This window comes from Vigna unguiculata, chromosome 1 (assembly GCF_037176805.1).
Source record: "Vigna unguiculata cultivar grain cowpea cultivar isolate G323 ecotype 2 chromosome 1, ASM3717680v1, whole genome shotgun sequence".
Lineage (NCBI taxonomy): Eukaryota > Viridiplantae > Streptophyta > Magnoliopsida > Fabales > Fabaceae > Vigna > Vigna unguiculata.
In genome coordinates, this window is record NC_140792.1 from 58,508 (window position 1) to 82,169 (window position 23,662).

Here is a 23,662-nt window from a genome sequence, read left to right on the forward strand (position 1 = left end):
GGGGTATAAGAGGGAATTACATGGGTTCCGAAAGTAATTGCCTATTAAAGGATAATAGAAGTGCAACCCACCCGAACCCGAAAGGGCACATGTTTTCGGAACAAATAAAAGAACAGCAAGAATGGAATAAAAAGAAGTTTCAGCGTACCAGAGACGAGTTGTTTGATAAAACAACGAAAAAGAAAACAACAGAGGTGGTTCTAGCCCTACAACTACAATGGCTGACACGCAAATCATTCCCCCCGCAGCATGACCTCGATGCCAAATGGATGCCAAATGGGACGCCTGCCTTGATCTCACCGTTCGTCGCCTCGTCTACTCCTCATCTGCCGGTGCATTTGCCGGTCTCTTATTTTTCAGTCAGTACCATATTTCTTTCATTCATTTATTTTCCGAGTATGCTGAGGGTTAGGATTTCAATCCGAAGGAAATCCTATGTGCTTTTCTCGTTTCTGAGATGAAAGCACCAGATTTATCTGCCATCATATTCTGTTATCACTCTTATTAGATACTTGATCTTCCCTATTAAATTAACCCTACACCAAAATCTAATCTCCAAATTCCTCTCAAACCTTCTACCCGTTATCCCAATAAGAAGCCCCTAATTACAGACCACTTGGGAAGAATGCTAGATGTCACAACTTTTTGTGTCTGTTTGCTTTCTCGCGAGATTTCATTCACAGCACACAAGTTTGATATATTTCCACATTATGTATTATGTTCTGACTCTTTTGTTCAAAATTATTTTTTCTAAAACACTTTCATTCTCTTAAGCAATCAATTTATCATCCGAAATCTATTACATTTTTTTTTGAAATGTTTCCACAACAAGTGCACTGAGTGCCAAAATATAGACGAGATATGTTTTATCACATTATTTTGTTCAATTTCCCTCTACTCAAGTGCTCAGGGACAAGCTACTAGAAAATGAAAATATGCTTAGAGGATAAACACTTTCAGAGATGTTAAGAGACAAACAACTTTACGAAGCAGAAATATGCTCAGATTCCACGCCTAAACTTACAAGAATTTGCCTAAAACAAAAGTAAAGATTTAAAACACCTAGATAATGCCCAAGGGCAATTACCCCTGGCAAGATGATTGATGGTTTAGCGTGTTTTTCTGGTTCTTAGCCTTGTCTATTTTTTGTGTGAAAATCAGTTAGTGGTTGGACAGAGAACTTTCCAGTATTCTCTACAGTTATGATGATTTTAGAGGCTTCTGCTGCTGATTGTTTCTGGCTACCAGGAGTACTGCAGCCAGCTAGAAAGCAGTGTCCAAGGGTGTTACAGGCCTTCTGAGCAGCAGTGTCTTAGGTCTTATGATTTCAGCTGAACAATTAGGGGTCAAGGATGTTGAAAGTTTGAAAGCCCGAGTCATTCTAGGATTTTCGTTTGTTCTTGATCATTGGATTTTTTGTCTTTTCTCTTTCTCTTCTTTGTACTGGCTGCCGTTGGAAGAAGTTTATTTTCTTTTTTGGGTGAATGCTTTTGGTTAAGATGGATTGTGTGTTTTTCACTTATTTATCGGCCTTCGCTTGTAGGAGAGTATTAGAAAATATTTAGTTTTTCATTAGATTATCCTAGAATATTGTGCAAGCATTTTTTGAGTTCTTTACTGATTTTTTGGGTGTTTGGTTTTGAGAATGTTTAATGTGTAGGAAAATCTATTGAGAGTGAATTGAAATTTTTTAGTTCGGTAAATCTATTGATATTGTCATGGGCTGTCGAGACCTATATTTGTTTGTGATTGAGTAGGAGTTCACTGATTGTAATTGGTTTATTTTAATGAGATTTTGGCTTGAGCTATTGATGCAATCTCATTGGTATTGGAAGTTGGAATTCCGGATTCATTTTGCTGTGTTGAGTTTGAAAAGAAAAAAAAAAAAACTTGTAAGAGTGTTGTTGTTTTGCATTGACTGATTGTTGTGGGGAGCATTGAACTCATGGGCTTACTTTATGAATATTAGTACTTTTTTTACTGGAATGGAGAAAGTAGCAGCTAGTCCATGCCCTCTTTTGGTTGGATTATTCAGGAACATATATTTCATTTGACTTTTGTTTATAGCCATGGAGTTCTGTCATATACTATTGCACAGTTATTGGTTTTCTTATTTTGCATGATGGGTTTTATGGGTTTATTTCTGGATTTGGAATTCATGGTTGGGTGTGTTTAAAGCTGGCAAGATGCTTTATTGTAAAATTGAAGCTGAAACAGGAAAAGGAAAATCTAAAGCATATGGGCTTTGAATTTATTGGAGTTTGAACCCTTTTTGTGTGAGTGAATTCTTTGATGTCTTATCTAATTTGTTTGGAACTGTTTAATAATTATTTGAAGATGAGCTTTGAAACATCCTAGTTGGATTTGATTATATATATATATATATATATATAATACCAGCATCATGGTTTGTAATGTATTTGCACTAAGCGTTTATGTTGGGAACCTATAAAGTACACGTATATATGTAGGTGTTGGAATAAACATTTGATATGTGAGTTTTATTTTGAATATGGTCAAGTACTGATCCCATTTTTCTTACCTTGGCTTACTCCAATATTTGTCTCAAAATGGCAAGGCATTCTATACTAAATTGATACAGGGGCGTGTGACTTTGTGATTAAAATTAGTACTCATTTTTATTGTATCACACCATACTTGATATTTGTATGGAGCAATGGATTGCACTATGGGTGAGTTCTTGTTCGTGCTTTTTCTTTCTTTGACCAATATGTGGTTTATGTTTTTTAGATTACTTTATATTTTTGTGCGACTGTTTGTAATATTACCTCTTTTATTATTTGACATTCAACTTTTCATACGTACACCAAATTATAAATTTTTGAAAGTTATTTAATTATCATGTTAAGTCTTGGACTTACTTGATAATTAAAACTTTCTTTCATTCAAAATTTAAAAATTTGATTATCATGTTAAGTATGAGACTTACTTGATAATTAAAGTTTTCACATTTTTTAAATTATTAATTATCATGTCAAGTCTTGGACTTGTTTGATAATTAAATTTTCATTCATTTAAATTTTAAATAATTTTTTTTTATTATCATATTAAGTCTCAGACTTACTTGATAATTAAAACTTTCATATATTTTTTTAAATCATTGATTATCATATTAAAACTCGGACTTACTTCATAATTAACATTTTCACATAGTTTTAAAAATATTTCATTATCATGTCAAGTCTCTTGATAATTAAGTTTTTATCATGTTGAGTATCAGAGTCACTTGATAAGTAAAAGTATTAATTTTTTTTTTTACAATTAACCAAATTAAAGTTTTTTCAAATAGTTTTAAATGTTTTTAAAGAACTATATAACCCTGATTTTTCATTTTAGACAAGGATATGTAGAAGCAAGGTCAAACACGTTGGAATAAAAAAAAAATTAAAAATATTTTATCTTCCACACACGTAACCGACTTTCGAACTCAGTTTGGTTTTGTAGACCATCCTTTTTAGGTTTTCCCTAGCTTGCCTTAATAAACTATGGTGGCGACTCTTCTTAAAATACTTTTTTTTTTAAAGATTTTCTTGTTCACCATTCCGTCGCGATTTCGGTGGGGACAATTGCAAAGTCTTATAGTTTGATCATTGATGCTGTTTATCTTTAAATTCCTATGTGAAAAAATGAGCTTAGTTTTGGTCATTGCATGTAAAAAATTATGCACTTTGATTCGTTGTATTGTTTTTCGATTTGGTTCCCATTAGAAAAATACTCTTACCTTATAAATTATGGAAACGGTGGATGCCAATTTCCACACACACATACACATATTTATTTAGGGACCAAAAAAGGTACAACTTTTTCATGCAGGGCCTAATACAAAAAGCAAGTCTAGGGAGCAAAATTATAATTTCAATGAAACTTTGAATACAAAAATAAGGTGAACCAAAAGGGTTGATAAGCATTGGCTTCCAAGTCATAATTCTACATCAGGAAAATGAACTTGAGTTTTATTTGATTTTAAACGGTATCCAACAATAGCTTCTGCTCCTTTGATGTTGGAAGAATAAATAAGAAAACTAGTCTTCGGTTATTTTTCCATGTTTCTCTTGATTGAACAATACGTAGCTCATTCCCTAAAAGTAGAGATGTCAAAATGAGTTCGGACCCGTAAGCTAACCCAACTTACCACGGGTTCGAGCCGGGTCGGGTTGCAAAAATAATTTTTTTGCGATTATGGATCAAAATGGGTTGGGCTCACTTAATCCACGGGCTATGCGGGTTCGAGCCAAGTTATAGTGAGCTGACCCACCAACCCAGGCTATAGTGGCCGTTCAGTTGTCTCCGCTGGTAAAATTCTCTGTAGAACTTTCAAATCGTCAAGAATTTCATCTGTTTTTGCACCCTATTGTAATGAAGTGCCCAAGTATTTTATCCTTGCTAATGTTTTGTAAAAAAATTAAATTTAACGTTTGGCGTTCTCGTGAGGGGTATCCATATTCAAGCCTCTACTGCTTTACGCTTTCAGGCTGAGTTCGTTATTGACTTCTTAATTATATGAATTAAAGTATTTGCTATTATCAGAAAGATATCTTCCTTCCATATAAATCTAGCTTATTCCTTTTTCTTCCAGAATTATGACGCCCTACGTGATGGATCACTTTTGATTGAATCCAACATTACTCAGTGATTGATCATCAGTATGATTCTAAAATCACTCAAACCTGAAACAGAGCTTTGATTGTATATGCTGTGATCTATGTTAAGTCTTTGGTAATTCATATTGATTCTCAAAGAATGTAAACGTTTTTTAGTGATTCGTAATTGCAAGCTAAAACAAATATTAAAAACTCTTCCAAAATTAAATTTTCGATGAAAATTCTGAAAAGAAAAGAGTGAAGATCTTTAAAGTGGCTAGCTGGTCTTGGTTTGAAATGGATGCCTTTGGTTCTGCAGCACGTTTAATCTCTGCAATTGGATTAATCCTATTGTTCTCTATATTGTTTACTGGTTTGTACTTTATTTTTTTTACTATTAATGTACTCATTCTTGCAGGAGAGAGCTGAAAAGGATCCATACTTGAACAAAGCTGGACTCAACTTTCCTCTCAAGGTCAGTTTCATTGTTGTTCAAACTTGATTTGTACAAACTGGATTGTTGTATTTAGTAAGTTTTTCACTTTTATTTTTTTCACAAATTAATATGCAGCATGGAATTATCTATGCCGGTCATTGCAGCATTGGATTCAATCTGTTATGGTGTTGCATATGCATGCTAAGAAATTTTTGGAGGCTAAATGAACTATCAACTTTTGAACATGTTTAGTTAGTTAGTTTAAAGTGCTTGTTTGTGTGTATATGGCAGTCCAAGCTATGAATACTATGGTTCTCGGGAAATGACATCTTTGCTTTTATCAAATCTGATGTTGGAAATATTGTTATGATTACTAGAAATAAATTTCAGTTAATCTTTATCATTGGCGATAGATTTAAAGATTCAAAACTATAATCAAACTTCTACAAATTTAACTTTTTTTTTATTAAAGATTTAGGTGTATATATATTATATTTGATTATATTTTTAATTTAGGTAAGATTCTTTTGACTTTTTTCTTGTCTTTTTAATATAATTTATTTACTTTCTAAAATAATATAAAAATAATTTCGTACCAGTATTCATCTATATCAATTTACAAGAGATATGATTTATTTATTTATTTTTTTGTTTTAAATTTACATAAATTTATTATTGCACTTTCAAAGGAAGAAAACAAATATGGGGGATTGAAAATAACTTGTTAAATTATTCTTTTATACTCTTTTATTTATTTATTTCTTTATTTATATTGTTTAGAAATTTAAATTTAAAAATAACATCATCCACCGACCCACAGGCAACACTCCTGGATAGCAACAATATTTCACCGTTGTGAGGCGCAAACCAAGGTCTGCTGTTTTGAGCTGAGACTCAAGAGCAACATATTCATGGCGATTGAAACGCTAGTGTTAGGTATTCCCTCGTTCTTATTCTCCTTCTTGTGGTGCAAACACACACATCAATCTTACCCTTACATGGTTTGTTTTCAGGCGCTGGTCAAGAAGTTGGGAAGAGTTGCGTGGTGGTAACCATCAATGGCAAGCGAATCATGTTCGATTGTGGAATGCATATGGGCTTCTTGGACCATCGTCGTTACCCTGATTTCACCCTTGTTGACCCCAATCAAGATTTCAACTCTGCCATCACTTGCATCATCATCACTCACTTGTGTGTATCACTCCATTCTCAATTTTCCTGTTTTTAATTATTATGAAGTTAAACTATTCACATGATTTGTATAGTTTTCGTCGTTATAAGTTTCAGTCTCTATATGAGAAAATTGCAAGTTTTATCATTGCCACCAGAAAGTTTTGTAACATCTTTACAACCCTGGAAAGTTGTAGTCTACCTCTGATGTCAATACAAAAGAGAGACCAAAATTGTAAGTTTTATCACTGCCACCAGAAATTTTTGTAACATCTTTACAACGCTGGAAAGTTGTAGTCTACCTCTGATGTCAATACAATAGAGAGACCAAAATTGTAAGTTTTAGTCCTTAGGTAAGATTAACATCAATATTCGAGAAAGAAGTGTGTTGTTTTAATTTTAAAATCATGATTGTCTTATAAACAACACAAAAAACCATCTACTATCATGTTGATAAGTTTTTAGATAGCCCTTGCATTTGTCTTACCTGTCGTGGTGGTTTTTCTATCATCCTATTTCTGTATGTAGAGACTCTTTGTATCTGTTATACTTTGGTCTATATATAGAACCTTCTATAATACAAATTATTTCTTTCATTCTTATTCTTATTTTTTATTGTGATTATTCTATGAACCTATCAATGACATCATTCTGTTTTATAGAATTGCTACAAAACTTTCTAAGAATGATTAGTCACTACAATAATTTATGTAAAGGCTAAAACTTGCAATTTTCTCATAGAGAGACTAAAATTTAAAATAGAGACAAGTATACGGACCCTTGTTGTTATTAGCATTTTAACGTTGCCTTGTCATTTTGAAAATTTGGGCAGTCATTTGGATCATGTTGGCGCTTTAGCTTACTTCACTGAAGTTTGCGGGTATAATGGACCAATTTACATGACAGTGAGTCCTTTTACTGCTACATTTTTAATGAAATGTTTGCCTGAACATATACATCAGTTTTTGGAATTTTCTAATATAACAGAATTTGAATATTTGTGCTAAAATATTTGGGTTTAATTTAATTATAAACTTATACCGTGCTTCACTAACTTTTTTGTTCCTGCCCCCTGCTTAAAAGAACTATAATTTTATCCTTTTTCAAAACTCATCATAGAATCGGCCTGCTTTTTCTTTCAAAGTTGCAGAGTGTTATATTTTGATCCTTGATGCTGTTTTATGTTAAATTCCCATGTGAAAAATTGAGCTTAGTTTTGGTCTTTCCATGTAAAAAAATCTTCATTTTGATTTGTTGTATTGTTTTTCGTTTAGGTTCCCATTAGAAAAATACTCTTACCTTATAAATTATGTAAACGGTGGAGACCAATTTCCACACATATTTATTTAGGGACCTAAAAAAGTACAACTTTTTCATGCCGGACCTAATACAAAAAGCAAGTCTAGGGAAAAAAATTATAATTTCAGTGAAATTTTGAATACAAAAACATTTCACTAAATGGGTTGATAAGCATTGGCTTCCAAGTCATAATTCTACATTAGTAAATTTAACTGAAGTTTTATTTGATTTTAAATAGTACCCTACAAAAGCTTTGGCTCCTTTGATGTTGGAAGACTATCGCAAAGTGATGGTTGATCGCCGGGGTGAGGAAGAGCTATTTTCATCTGATCAAATTGCTAAGTGCATGAAGAAGGGTAATATAGGATCCACTTTTCATTTAAAGTACCCCATCTATAGGTTGGTTAGACAACTATTACTTTAAACATGCCACTAGGAATATTGGCGCCTGTTCTAGTTTTGACTTTGTTGAAGTTTGAATTGTGTGCAACTGTTGTATTAGGGATTTTAGGTGAAGGAAAAAGATTCATCTTTTAGGCTATAAATGTTAAATGTGCCATTTAAGTTTTGTTCTTTCAAATTGATAAATCTTGGTGGATTGATTTACATTTTTGTGTGCATTTTAAAGCTGATTCAGCTATACTTCTCAGTAGTTTATTATTTGTTTTTGGATTTTTGAACACAGTAGGTTTGCATCTAAAATCACCATGCTTCTGACATTAGTATCTAAAATTGTAATTTAATTTGATTCCATGTGCAGTTATTGCTGTTGATTTGAGGCAGACTGTACAAGTAGATGAAGATTTGCAGATACGTGCCTATTATGCAGGACATGTAAGGCTTGTGACTTCATCTTTGAAGTCATGTTTAGTTTTCTGAAAAAAAAGTATAGCATTAGATGTCTTCACTGTTATGGTTGAATTTTTTTTTTTTTTTTGAACAATGTTAACGTAAAAAGTGAAGAACCCATGACTCTTTTGTGGCAATAAATCAGCTATTACTATTTCTCACAATTCTGTCTCCAACATGATAGGAGCAAACATATAGAGATAGACTAACACTTCATGAAAGATAAGTTGGATAATGGCCTTATAACTCCATAGATCCCATCAAGACTTCAACTTGCACATTTGTTTACAAAGAAGTTTCTCACAAAACGGTTTCATGATCCTACATGCAAGTTGGGAATGATTGATATTCATCAGCTTAATGGGGAGTGTCGAGTTATGAGAAGATATTGTTAATTAATGTAAAAACATTGTAGGGATATGAAGAATTATTATGAATTATTGTAATTATTTCTGGGATGGTAGAGTTACTGTTTGGATTAAGAAATAGAATCAGAGTTTTCTCACTTCTTCAATGTCTTCTGTCCTCTTTTAAGTCTTCCCTGATTCAATCTCTTTCTATATCATTATAGTAGATTTTTCTTCCTTCAATGCCTTACTTCAATGTTTTAGTACTTAAGCTCATCGTTTTATAAAGGTTATTGGAGCTGCTATGTTCTATGCAAAAGTTGGAGATGCAGAAATGGTTTACACTGGAGACTACAATATGACACCAGATAGACACCTTGGAGCAGCTCAAATTGATCGATTACGACTTGACCTTCTTATAACTGAGTAAGAACATCATTGGTTGTATAAATGAACCTTCTAACAAAGTTATCAATAATGTAGTGAGTGACAGTGATAAACGTTCTTTTCTTGTTTATCTTTTACTTTATTTTCTACAATTATTATAAGTTTTGTACATACTTTTCACGGACTACTTATCTGTATGCATTACCATTGCTAACTCATCCTCATATTGATATTACTGTTAGAAATGTGAATTATTCCTTTGCTAGTACCTAATAGCCTAAACTTTTGAGATGTTGGTTCTTGAATTGTATCAAACCATGTGACCAAGAGGTCATGTGATCAATTCTTCTTGTCTTATTTTTTCATTGTTACTGTTTTGAGTTAAAATCCGTTTAACTATTATAATTCCTATTACTGCATTGCTTGCATGATATTCCAACAGTTACTGTAATAAACATCATTGGTCTTGTTTCTATTCAGTAAACTCTTCATCTGTGCTTGAGAGGCATCATCAGAATTGTAATAGAATGAGTTTCTGCCCGATATCAAATGTAAACCAAAGTTGTGAAATTTTTGGATCATTAAACTGAATTCTCTGGTATTTCTTAGTAGTTTTGATGAAGGATTTTGTGGCTAGCTACCTACCTCAGATATAAAATTTGATAGACTGATACAGTCCATAGTAGTTTTGCATAAACATTATACAATTGTGTCATGTTACCAAGGTACAGTATATTTATCTGTGGTATCGTTGCTTTCTTTCCTCCTTTTGATTAATGGTTTAATGGGTTTTAAATGCATGAATCCTATATTGGTTTTACTGCTTGAAGTTATAAGATGGATTTTCTTGAATAGATTTTTGTATGATGATTCTTAAAGAAAATCATTTCAGATCCACATATGCGACTACAATTCGTGATTCAAGATATGCCCGAGAGAGAGAATTCCTCAAAGCTGTATGTGTTTGCAGCACTTAATTTATGATGTGATGCTGCTTGTATAATATGGTGTCTTGTTTTCTTTCAGACATTGATTTAAGAAAAATGCATTGTTGACTCACTTTCCAAGTCCTTTCTTGTCATATTTTTGCTATTACATTTACATTGATCTGCCGTAGGTTATATTAAAAATGGGTCTTTTGGTATGTTTGAAGAATCCTTGGTTTGTATTCATGGTGTGGACCAATTTTTGTTGATTAGCAGAGATTTTGACTGAAGGGATAAAAAGAAAACTTTTGAATGAGCGCTATTTATGCTCCTATTAGATGCATTTGATCGGAAAGAATATTAAGACTCAGCTGTTTTAGGAATATATGTTTATAATGTTATTGGATTGGACTTGTTGATCTATATTGGCTGTACAAGTGGTAGTGATTTTTTCCGTTTGGATAAAACCCTAAATGTTGATACAATATAATGCTTGGTTTTGGTAGGTCTCAAATGTTAACCCCGCGCTTACATCCCTAATGAATGGTAATGATAATCAATTCTTACAGATATAGGCATTTGCCAAAACTAATATTTAATAAGTATTGTAAAATAAGATGAAATAGGGTTTTGGGATTAATTTCCCTTGTGTAAACCCTACACAAAGGATAGTTTATTTATATTGATAATGGACCAAATCCAGAAATACATAATGGGCTGAGCCCAACTACTAAACAAAATATTATATCATCTAACACTCCTCCTCAAGCTGGTGCATACAAATTGTATGTACCAAGCTTGTTACAAAGATAATCAATTCTAGGTCCTCGAAGAGACTTAGTGAAAATATCTGCTAATTGATCAATTGAGTTGACAAACTCGGTCTTGATGTCCCTGGATAGGATTTTTTCTCGAATGAAGTGACAGTCAATTTCAATGTGTTTGGTCCTCTCATGCAAGACAGGATTAGAACTAATGTGAAGAGCAATCTGATTGTCACATATGAGTGTCATTTGAGTGACATCTCCAAATTGCAATTCTTGAAGCAATTGCTTAAGCCAAACAAGTTCAGACGTGACTAAAGCCATAGCTCTATATTCCGCTTCTGCATTAGATCTTGCCACAACACTTTGTTTCTTGCTCTTCCAAGAGATCAAATTACCACCAATTGAGACACAATATCCGGAAGTAGATCTTTTGTCGGAAGGAGATCCTGTCCAGTCAGCATCTGAATAACATACAACTTTTGTATCAGAGTTGGAATCATATAGTAAACCTTTTCCAGGAGAGTTTTTGATATACTTTAATATGCGAATGACTACCTTCCAATGTTCTTCACATGGGGAATTAAGGAATTGACTCACCACGCTAACAGTAAAGGAAATATCAGGACGAGTAACAGTAAGATAATTCAACTTTCCAACTAATCGTCTATACTGTTCAGGATCTATGAAAGGGATATCTATAGTAGTAGATGGTGGCTCACAACGAGAAGAGGGGTGTGTGAAGTAAAAAGAAGACTCGTCAAAGGTGACATCATCGGAGATAAAATGACGGTTGAGGGAAGGAGAGAAACACTTATACCCTTTTTGTGAGCGGGGGAATCCTAAAAAGACACATTTGTGGGCTCTCGGAGACAACTTATCCAAGCCAGGACTAAAATCATGAACAAAATATGTGGACCCAAAGACTTTAAGAGGTAAAGGGTGAAGAGGGTCGTGAGGAAATAAAATAGAATGAGGAACTTGGTTATGCAAGACTGAAGAAGGCATGTGATTAATAAGATAACAAGCAGTAAGAACCGCATCACCCCAAAATTGTGAAGGAACTGCACCATGAATTAAAAGAGTGTGAGTTGTTTCAATAAGGTGCCTATTCTTGAGCTCAACCACTCCATTTTGTTGGGGTGTATAAGCGCATGATGTTTGATGAAGAATGCCCTGAGAAGCCATAAAATGTTTGAAGGATTGAGAGAGATATTCACGACCATTATCACTCCGTAAATTTCTAATAGAAACCCCAAACTGTGTTTAAATTTCATGAAAGAATGATTGAAAAATAAAGAACAACTCAGAATGATTTTTCATTAAATATAACCAAGTACATCTTGAATAATCATCAATAAAAGTAACAAAATACTGAAAACCTAAAGTAGACTTAACACGACTAGGTCCCCAAATGTCCGAATGAACTAATGCAAAAGGGGACAAAGCCCGTTGTGAGACACTACAAGGAAACGAACTACGACTATGCTTTCCTAATTGACAAGACTCACACGACAAACTAGATAACTTGGACAAGTTGGGGACAAGTTGTTGCAGTTTGGCAAGGCTGGGATGACCAAATTGTGCATGAAGATGATACAGACCATTAGACTCACATCCGGTGCCAATCATGTGTCTCGAACTCCGGTCCTGTAAACAAACAGAATCTTTGGTAAAGGAAATAATACAATCAAGAGAACGAGTTAGCCGACTGACAGATAATAAATTGAATGGAGACCCAAGAACATAAAGAACATGATCAATGGATATGGATGGAAAAATATTAACAGTACCAACACCATGAGATGAGACTCTAGACCCATCAGCCATTGTAACTGAGGGTAAATGATCCGGACAAGACAAAGAAGAAAACAAAGATTTGTTATCAGTAATATGGTCTGTGGCGCCTGAGTCAAGAACCCAAGGACCAAGAGAATCAGAGTGAGTCAGGCCAACAAATGATGTACCTGTGCGTGCAACAGAGCCAGATGTAGTGAAACTAGAACTCTGACGTTCCTCATACCATTTGAGAAAGTCGTTGAAAATGGCAGGGTGCCCTGCGGTATCAGATGAAGCAGGATCCACAGTCGCTGATCGGGGAGGAGGATCAGAGTGAACCACTACAGCAGACCGAGGAGGACGTCCATGTAGAGCATAACATTTGTCAATCTTGTGGCCTAATTTGCCACAATGGTCACACTTGGGTCGTCCCTTTCCTGGCTTGCGAGAACGATTGCGATCATCCCGCTGAGAGACCAAGACTGAGGAATGATCAGCACAAGTAGATGTATCAATGATTTGTTTTTTTGGCACACGTAAAAGGGCAGAACTAGTAGCAGTGAAGTTGGGCACAACAGGAGACCCCAAAATCTGGTCGCAAACATGGGAATATTCATCAGAAAGACCATGTAATGCCAACAACATAAACAACTTTGACCGTTGCTCAAGTTCTTCAGCTGGAGTGGAGGCCGGAGGCAATAACTCATTAAACTCATGGAGAAGGGCATGAATTTTGCCCAAATATTCAGCCATGGGCTGAGTGTCAGTGGTGTATAACAACTTGGCCTGTGCCCAAACGTCTGAACATGTTTCATATGAACGAAACATTTGTTTCAGCGAAGAGTTAATGGTAGACTTAATCTGCAGCAACTGTAGTTACACTCTGGGTGAGATGATCTTCATATCCTTGACTCTTGAGCCAAAGTTTGATATCGGATGCCCATGTCGCGTAATTTGTGCCATCCAACTTGTCAATGGATAAATGCACATTGACGTAGTTGGTATAACAGAGGGTTCAGATAGCGGAGTGCTTGAAGACGACACACCCGAATTGGTAGCGGAAGAAGCCATAGAGGGAGAAACCCTAAAAATTGAAGGTGCTCCGATTGAAACAACAACCACAAATCCAGAAAGAGCTCAAGAAGGCAATTCAGGCGAAGTTGATCGGTGCAGAAAACGACCGGCGACGCGCCGTCACGCGCGGCGGAGAGGGGGCGGCGTCCGGAGCTTGCGGCGGTGCGTGGAGGCGCGTGGGAACTCCGGCGATCTCTGCGGCGTTGGAGTCGCCTGGTCGTCGATCGAAACTGCAGCTCCGGCGACGACGACGGCGGCAGCGACGGTGATGGCGGCAATGAGCGGCTGGACAGTGACTGTAGTAAACTAACCTAAGCTCTAGATACCATGTAAAATAAGATGAAATAGGGTTTTGGGATTAATCTCCCTTGTGTAAACCCTACACAAAGGATAGTTTATTTATATTGATAATGGACCAAACCCAGAAATACATAATGGGCTGAGCCCAACTACTAAACACAATATTATATCATCTAACAAGTATAAAATATTTTATGCAATAAAGTTTATCACCATTGTGTCTATGTGAAATGTATTAATAGCATTAGTTTTAATTTTAAAAAGGGGTTGTTGTGTTTATTTGGAAGGAAGCAGGACAGTTGCATGCTGTGTTAGAGATGGATATCAAGTTACATTATTTTCTCTTTTTATTTTTTGCTTTTTGTTTTTCAAAATGAACTCGACCCACACCTACTCTGACGTTGGGTATTAATTTTCAAATTAAATTATTTAGGTTCATAAATGTGTATCAAGTGGAGGCAAGGTGCTTATTCCAACATTTGCTGTTGGAAGAGCTCAGGTATTCTTATTAATTCATCTCACAGATTGTAATTTATCTTTCTATTTGTTATAGCTAATGGATGAAGTCCAAGCAACTATTTCACTTATAAATTCTAAGTATGTGTTTGGTTCAACATATTTTGAAGAAACTATCAATTATTTTTGCCTGTATTTTTGAGAGATCTTTCGAAAATTAAATATATCTTAATTAATAATTTAAAAGACCTTAAAAAAGAACAATTTCACTAAGGTTATATTAATAAACCATGAGCCACTCAAAAATTGATGTCTTTTAGTGACCAGTTCAATTTTCAAAAGTATGATATATATGTAATGGTTGTCTTATATTTACGAAGCTGTTACAATATCTAGGAACTATGCATTTTGTTGGAGGACTACTGGGAACGCATGAATTTGAAGGTTCCTATCTATTTCTCAGCGGGTTCGTTTCAGCGTATACTTTTGTGTCAATTATCTTTCTTTGATCTATTGTTTTTGTGTATGTAAACTATACATAATCATTTCACTGTAACCCTTCCCATTTATAGAAAACAAGATTTTATCTTATTTCCTAAGTTTCACAATTACTTTTATAAACATATTATGTACATTCAATAAATTAAATAAGGAACTGTCTTCTGCACAGCACACACTTTATGTTTTGGGAAATCTTCCATGAGGGCTTAATTGGCCAGTACTGAGGTTGTAGTAACCCTAACCAGAGTTGCTCCCCGTTATCCCACTAAAACAGCCAGTCTTATTTGTTTTAACGATATAATCACTAAGGCCATGTATTATTGCATTTTTTTGTCTTGTGACATTATCTCAAATCCTGTGTTGAAATTTTTCTGTAGAGGCTTATCTAGTTTTTAAAATTGAACCATGAAAGGATTATCTGTGTGTATGGTTTTTAATTTAAAAAATAGCTATTTTATTACAGAAAAAGAGATAAACCACCACTACAAACATGTTAATCACGGGTTCCCTACTCTCAGCTAACTTGACTACCAAACTAAAAGTAGAAAGGTTTCAGAGCTTCTTGTACAAAACACCAACAGAATGTGAACTTCCTCGATTTGTTAGTCAGTTAATGATGGACAGATGAAAGAGTATGACAGGATATACATCAGTTTTAGATTCTGACTAAAGATTGAGAGGGTGGTCACAAATTTCTATAGGAGTAGTAAATTACGTATCCTTATTTTTGTATATCATTTCTAGATCTCTGTTTTTGTATATTTTGATCATATCCTATAAAAAAACAAGCATGAAGGAAGCAAGCTGAAATAAGAATCAATGAGGTTCTGGAAAATGTTTGATGATGAGAGCCTCATTGGGTGGGGAAGTTTCAGATGAATCAGAAAATGGAGATGACAGCGGTGGATCTTTAGCAGTAGACCTAGTGGAATTAGTGAGGATCCATGGAGAAGGTTGGAGATTCCTTGGATGAAATCTCCCTGAATGGTTTCTTAAGGAAATTTTTACATTCTGATTTAATAAAAATCCAGAATTTGTAATTGCAAATGGAGAAATATTTTTTATTGGTGTATATTGTTAGAATATCAACACAATATCTTAGAGGGAGAGAATGACTATGACAGATTAAGAAACTTTTGTTAGTTTAGGATTATTATGTTATTCAGCATTCTTCCCCTACTTTTTGGATATTATAAAATATATTATTGTCATTTTAATGATAACTATCAATGTATAATAAACATAATTGCAAATATAGAGAAGTTGTCATTCTTCCCCTTCCAAATGTTTGAAAAGCTATTGTGGTCAATTTCTGTAATTATAATGATGACTTCCACTTAATTTTCAAAGAAGGCAGTTATTATCACATAATAGTAAATTTACACTTTAAAGAGATGTAAGGGAAGAAAACATAAACTCTGATTCTCATTTCTTAGTTTGAAACGAGTAGAAGAGGTTACTTAATCACCCTAAAGATAATTGCATTAATGAAATAACAACTCTTTGTATCCCTACAATATCTTGATATTGATATTTACCATTTCTAATAATATCTTCTCATAACTCAACACTTTCCCTCAAGTTGGTACATGGATATCAATCATTCTCAACTTGTATGTAAGATCATGAAACTGTTGTGTGGGAAGTCCCTTTATAAATATATCTGTTAGCTGAAGTCTTGGTGGGATGTAGGAAGCAATACTTACAGTTGCTGAAGTGTCGATATATCTCTAAGTGTCAGTCTATCTCTTTGTGTATGGTTCTATTGCGATGGACAAAATTGCGAGTAATACTATTAGTTGATTTATTGTCAAAAAGCAAAGTCATAGTTCCTCTAGTTCAATTTATATACTCCCAAGTTTGGTATGTATGTACATTCTATATGCTCTAGTTGGAGGGAGAGTTTCATAATTGTGTAACTTATCTGGATGGGATAACTTATTATAATAGGTTAACTTATGCATAGTATTACTTATCTGACCTATATCTGTTGGATTGATCATTAGATTTTAGTATTTTTTATGTAAGGAACTCCTATAAATGAATGAATGAGCTAAAAGAGATGAATCACTCTCTTAAGCATATTTTCCTTACTTCTATCTCATGTAATATCAATAATCACTACAGCATCTAATAATATCTTATTGTAACTTAAGATTTACATTATCTAAAAGACATTATTTAAAAATATGGGAACAACTAATTGTATAAGCATAATGGTTTAGAGCTGATTATGCATTATTCTTTTACCAAAGCTTCTTGTTCTGCACTGTTCACTCTATGTAGGCTTATTGCAGAATAGTTTTCCTTGTCCTTTTCAAATGAATCAGATTAAGATAATAAAATACAGCTCAGTTCTGTAACTTATTGACTAGTCTATTTTTCGGACAATGTTTCTATTTTTCCATTAGTTGTTGGGATCTGTGCTTCATATTGATACTCCATTTCTTTGTTTCCAGGATTAACAGTCCAAGTTAATGCGTATTATAAAATGCTTATTAGTTGGACAAGCCAGAAGATTAAAGATACATACTCTAAACATAATGCTTTCGATTTTAAGAATGGTAATTTCAATATTTTTTTTGTCATATCATAAATATTCTGTCTGGCATCGTTATGCATTCATATGTTCACTAACATTTCTGTAAACTGTTCCTTTTTTCAATGTTTGTTACATATCTTTAATGCTGTGATACAGAGCCTTGACGTTGGGACCATTCCTAAGTCTGAGATTATATTTCTTTAAATTCAGTAATTGTAACAGTTTGCCAAAGGATTAACGAATTTGATATTTAAAGCATTAGCTTCCTCATGGCAAAAACGTGATGGCTTGGGGATGATTTTGTTTTAATGGTAAGGGGTTTGATTATAGTGGGCAAAAGGAGTGAAATGGCTAACATGTGGTAGTTGACTGGCAGCTGTAACTGGTGCCCTAAAAGACTAGAAGTGTGAATAGTTGCTTTACAGGTTTTATGAGAAGGAATGTCTGCCATCGGATTCTTAGGTTTGACATCTATATAACACATACCAAAGCTAGATCTTTTTGATGATATGAAATTTTAAATATTTTCTTTTCATATCTGGTGATGACAAATTTGAATTTATTGAAAAGAAAAATAAATCAAACAAAAGGAAATTGTTCTATTCTTGTTGACAGATTTTCTTTTATATGAAATAACTATGGTGTGTCCTCAAACTTTGATTGGCAAGATGAAGAATATTGTGTCATTGTTATGCTAGGCGATCTTTAATCTCTTATGAAATTTTTATTGAAATTTCAAGGTCAGTTGGTAAAAGTCTGGAGTAGTAAAAGTAGAAGTCCTAACGGAGTATCGTGGGGAAATATATAAAATTTTGCTAATATGACATATATTAATTTTACTTTTAAACAAACTTATTCGAATGCATCCATATTGAAACTTTTGTGTGAAAACTCAAGAAATTAAGATTAGAGCTTTTGTTGAAATTATGTGTATTATCTGATAAGTTCTACGTCTCATTCATCTGGTTTGGATGTTACAGTTCAAAAGTTTGAGAGGTCTATGATAAATGCTCCTGGTCCTTGTGTTCTTTTCGCTACTCCTGGGATGATAAGCGGTGGATTTTCACTTGAAGTTTTTAAGCGGTGGGCAGTGTCAGAAAATAACCTTGTCACTTTGCCGGGGTACAATCCTATTTCTTATTTTTCTTTACTTTATTTCTCTTTATATTAGCCATTTGATAGCATGATGAGCAAAATGCAGATAAATGTTTACTAAAATTAGCTTGTCACATTGAAAAGCATATGGACACGAAGCTATTTTAATACTGCCCTTTAATGATAAATATCACGCTTGACTAAAACTTCTGGTACATACAAATACATTGGTGATAGCAGTCAATTTAGGAAGTGACTGCTTCACAATTTTTGGATGGAAAGAAAATTTAGAAATTGAAATGCAAATGATTGTTTTGGATGTGTACGAGTCAGATTGTTTTTTAAAAGCATAAGAATGATTTCACATGATTGTTTTAGATAAAAGTTAAAAAAATTTCGTTCACGATTTTCCATTATATTATTTATTTTACAGGTTGCAATTAAATCCATTTACTCACTAACTAAGCCCAGCCATGCATAAATCCGTCATTTCACCCAAAAATTAAAAAATTTGAAGTATAAGATCATTTATCATTGGATGGCTTATGGACCAACATATATCGTAATGTGTAGTGTAATGCTTGAAGGGGCAAGCCTAGGTTGAGGTTTCAGAATTTAGGGAGAACTCCTCAAATTAATGTATCAGAGACTATTAGCAATTATATTTTATTATTTCATATTTAACAGATTATAATAAAGTCTATAATGTAAATATCCCTGAATGATAGCGATCTGATTATACACCTGAATAATAGGGATTTGATTACATTAAGTGTTATTATTATATTTCCAAAATCAGTTTTCTAATCATGTATATATATTTTACGTACTCTTAGTAATAAAATTATTCAATTCTACCCTAATATTTGAGAGAGGAGAGGCTATTCAAAATTCTAACTCTTGGTTGTCATGCTTGACAAATAAAGAATCTAACTCCTTTTTGATAATCAAAATATGATTTCAATTTCTATACCGAAGCTCGTTTTTAAGTGAAGAAAATTAAAAGAAAATAAAACTACAGATTTTGTGCAAAAAAAGGATTTTGGTAAAATAATCAAACAAGTGAAAGGAGGAAGGAAAAATAATAAAAACAGTGACAGAAAGTTGTGGATAAGGCGAAGAAGCACAAGGTAAAGATTGGTGAGAATTTGAGGGGAAACAAGGTGTCATATTAGGGAAGGGAAATAGATAAATTGGTACTAATATTTGTCACCGATTTAGGAAAATATTTCTATATAATGGAATAAGAGAAATCCAAGAGAAATATCAAATTTTGTAAGGTTGAGTTAGGCTTAAAGTTCAATTTTTAACATGGTATTAGAGTTATAAATTAGAGCCTATACTAGCAAAGTTTGTTGTCTGTTAGATCTATTATTCCATCTCTTATCGGGTTGCTATCAGACTACCCATTAATGTATAGTCACATGGTCAACATGCATATGCCTTGGTGTGAGAGGATTGTGTTGGAAGTCCTACGTTGATTAAAGATAAAGTCAATTCATTGTATATAAGTAGGTGCAAACTTCACTTTACAAACTGGTTTTGTGAGGTTGAATTATACTTAAAATTCATTTCTTAATATGGTATCAGAGTCATGAATTAGAGTATATCCTAGCAAAATTTGTTGTTTGTTAGGTTTATTGTTCAACTTGCTATTGGATCATCCATTAATGTCTAGTCTCACATTTGAGATGTATGTCTCGATGTAAGGGAATGCGTTGGAACTCTCACAACTACTAGAGATAAGGCAATTTATAGTATATAAGTAAGTGCAAACCTCACATTTCAAGTCAATTTTGTAAGGTTGAGTTAGACTTAAAGTTCACTTTTTAATCATGTCAACCGAAAAATCTGTCTTAAACATGTGGAAGTTGGTACTTCTTTTAGAAGTAACTATGAATTTCTGTGTTTTCTGTCATGTATAGTTTTTTTTTTTTTTTTTTTTTTTTTATTTCATGGTTCTGTCTTTCTGCCATCTACACCATGTCACTACATGTATTCTGTGCATGGAGAGACTTTTCTTTGCCATTTGTTTTACTGTCTCTTTAGTTTCTTTTTTCTTTTTTAAGAAAAAATATCTATGAATGTATACAAGAAAAATATGTATTGATCTATTCCATTTTCATATATTCGCAAACCAGTTGTATTCTGCTAATCCGTTACTTTGTTCTCTTGTAGGTATTGTATGGCTGGAACGATAGGTCATAAATTAATGTCAGATAAGCGGGCCAAAGTTGATCTGGACGCTAATACAAGAATCGATGTGCGATGCCAGGTAAATATTATCCCCTACCCAATTACAGGGAGATATATCTAACTATTCATTATTTTTACGAACGTCAGTTCATAGAACTTCACATGGCATGAGTAGGAACAGAGTTAGCTGCATGTACAAGTTGATAAATCGGCACCGTGGTGAAAATAACATGATTAGCAAACTTAAATTAGGAAAATAAACATCTTAACTTTCACAGAGTATTACATCATTAGTCTACTTTCCTGAGCTTGGTGTTTGAGGTGATGAGTATGCTTCTGTCATGCCTTTTTCATATTAATATACAACTGAAACCATATTTCTTCTTTCACTTCTTTGTTCTATAATAGCAGATTCTGTCCTCTTGAGTTGATATTGGTACACTGGGTATAAACCCGATTTTAACTAATCTGTGTGTCGCTGTCACCTATCGATGTTCCTCCAATTATCTTGAGATTTTTGTTTTGAAGACTTGTGTGCTATAGAAATAAGACCAAGACGACATTATAATACTGCTTATATTTAAATTAATGTCTTTCTAGTCTTGAATTGCTTGAATATCCAAAAACAAGTATTGTACAAATCAGCACTGAAGGTAATTGCGTCAATTGATTTGGTTTCTGGTATAACTTTGACTCGACTTAAATTGGCAGGTTCATCAATTAGCTTTTAGTCCTCACACTGATTCTAAAGGGATAATGGATCTTGTAAATTTTCTCGCCCCCAAGCATGTTATACTAGTGCATGGGGAGAAGCATAAGATGGCTTCCCTTAAAGAAAAGATTCATTCTGAATTTGGGATTCAATGTTATGATCCTGCAAACAACGAAACCATATGCATTCTTTCAACTCACTATGTAAATGCAGAAGCCTCACACTCTTTCATCAGAAGCTGCTTGAGTCCGAACTTCACATTTCAGAAATGCAGTTCGGTGGACATATGTAACTCTTCTACGATAGACAAAAGCTTAATGCCTATGCTCCAAGTCGAAGATGAAAGGGTATCAGAGGGAGTTTTTGTTGTGGAGAAGGGTAAAAAGGCAAAGATTGTACACAAGGACGAACTTTTGCTTATGTTGGAGGAACCGAAGCACGAACAATGAGAGGGACGTTCTGACATATTGGTGACTCAATGGATCTTAGTCTTGGTTCTTATATTCAGAACTTCATTGCGACTTATCTTGAAATTCTCAATTTCTTGAAGAGCATCTGCAAATAATCGTGGCAGTAATGTCCCTACAGGATTAAGGAAAACTCCCAACATCAAAGCAGTGTATTTCTGCTGCTTTTAGTCAGCAGTGAATGAGAAAATTGCAAGGAAACAAATCTCAGCAATTTGGAGCATCAATACCCACTGAAAATGTTTTATTTCAGAGCACTGAAGGAAGTATGTGAATGAAACAACAGAAGTGGTTCGTTCCATAAAAAGATAATCAGTTTAAACAGAACAGCTTGGGTTGCGGTTATTCTTCCTTCCTTTACAAGGAGTTGGATGTCCAGATTAGATTTCTGCTGTACATTGAGCAATTGATGAAATTGATTCCAATAGAAGTTCGTTTATGGCCGTAATAATTTGATACTCTGATCCTAACATGAAGGGATTTACTGTGATTGCTTTTGTTCCCATATTTATCTTTCCATATTTTATTTTTTGGTTATTCTAGGAAACATGTTCCCCATGAATTACTCCTAGTAGGTCATTCAATGATCTGAATTCCAGATTGGTCTTGTATTTTGTTTATTTCAGATGTGTAACCAATTTTTACAAAAGCAACCTAATGAGCTGTCTTATCGTACTTTTGCTGCTGTAGAAGTGAATTATAACTTATAAGCCTATATTAAGTTGAGTTGTAATAACCATTTTTTTTTTCATTCATTACACACTCACTACAACATATAGGTGAGAAATGTTGGGAGGGTAATTTATTTTATAAAGAATTTTAAATTTTTATTATATTATTTCAATCAAAGTTTGAATTAAGAATTTATAATAGTATTTTGATCAAATAAATGAGAATTTTAAACATCATTAAAAGAAAAAGAATATGAAACTTTTTATTCTTTTATCAAATCTATATCTATTTTATTCGATTTGTTTCTTCTTCGGAATTAGGTCTCAGTTAAAATATTGTTAACATGATTTTGGTTGGAATGTTTGTTTTGCGAAAGGTTTTGGGATGATATTTGCTCAACATAATTTTTTCAATTGACTTTTTTGAGAGTTTCCTTTAAAGTTAAAGTTGAAGTTCATTAAGATTTATTTTATCATTATTCTTAAACTCTAGAAGAGAAAATCGTTGAGTTGAAATTGGGTTGTTTTACACATTACAAGTTCTATTGAGAAAAATGAATCAATACATCAAATAGAAGAAATTTGAAATCTTATAACAATAAAATCATAATATGAGAATAAATAAAGATATTCCTAATAACACATATATATATAGATTAGATATTCACGATTGTATAATATTAATTCTGTATTTCTAAATTTCTAACCACATTCATAATTATATATAGGATAGTTTCTTATTTCTTTTACTATAATACTTCGCTGCAAACTATAGCATATAGGTTGGATGTGTAGTATGTTACAAGAAATAAGAAAATACCTCAATGTCCAAGATAATTTGTCTGAAAATTTTGAAAAGGATTTTGTTTTAGTTTTACAATACCTCCCTTATCACTACTTGTGATAAAAATGTCATTCACATACAATGAGATAAGTACATCCTTAGAAAGAATGACAATAGAATTAATAATGATCAACATCGTTCGCTTGGCATCAGTTAGAAAAGTTGCAATTCTAATTAGTAAAATCAATACCAAAGATATTATGTCAATAATATTATCCCAATATATCTCGTATTATGTCCATGTAT

General features: G+C 33.4%; 1 protein-coding gene across 6 annotated transcripts; it reads left to right on the top strand.

Moving 5' to 3' along the window:
- Positions 1–162: 162 nt before the first annotated feature.
- Positions 163–22,576, top strand: LOC146888552 (cleavage and polyadenylation specificity factor subunit 3-II-like). Of its 6 annotated transcripts, none has more exons than XM_085670088.1 (15): positions 163–359; positions 5,020–5,076; positions 5,858–5,973; positions 6,051–6,228; positions 7,040–7,112; positions 7,745–7,862; positions 8,267–8,340; positions 8,992–9,128; positions 9,982–10,045; positions 14,366–14,431; positions 14,785–14,854; positions 17,349–17,453; positions 18,412–18,553; positions 20,705–20,801; positions 21,434–22,576. In XM_085670088.1, the coding sequence occupies exons 3-15, from the start codon at positions 5,949–5,951 to the stop codon at positions 21,881–21,883; spliced, it is 1,599 nt and encodes a 532-aa protein (XP_085526214.1). In that variant the 5' UTR covers positions 163–359; positions 5,020–5,076; positions 5,858–5,948; the 3' UTR covers positions 21,884–22,576. The 6 variants fall into 6 exon arrangements, with proteins under 6 accessions (XP_085526214.1, XP_085526272.1, XP_085526258.1 ...); XM_085670109.1 differs by lacking the exon at positions 163–359 and adding an exon at positions 4,647–4,664; XM_085670146.1 differs by lacking the exons at positions 7,040–7,112; positions 7,745–7,862 and having other exon boundaries at positions 169–359.
- The last annotated feature ends 1,086 nt before the right edge of the window (positions 22,577–23,662 follow it).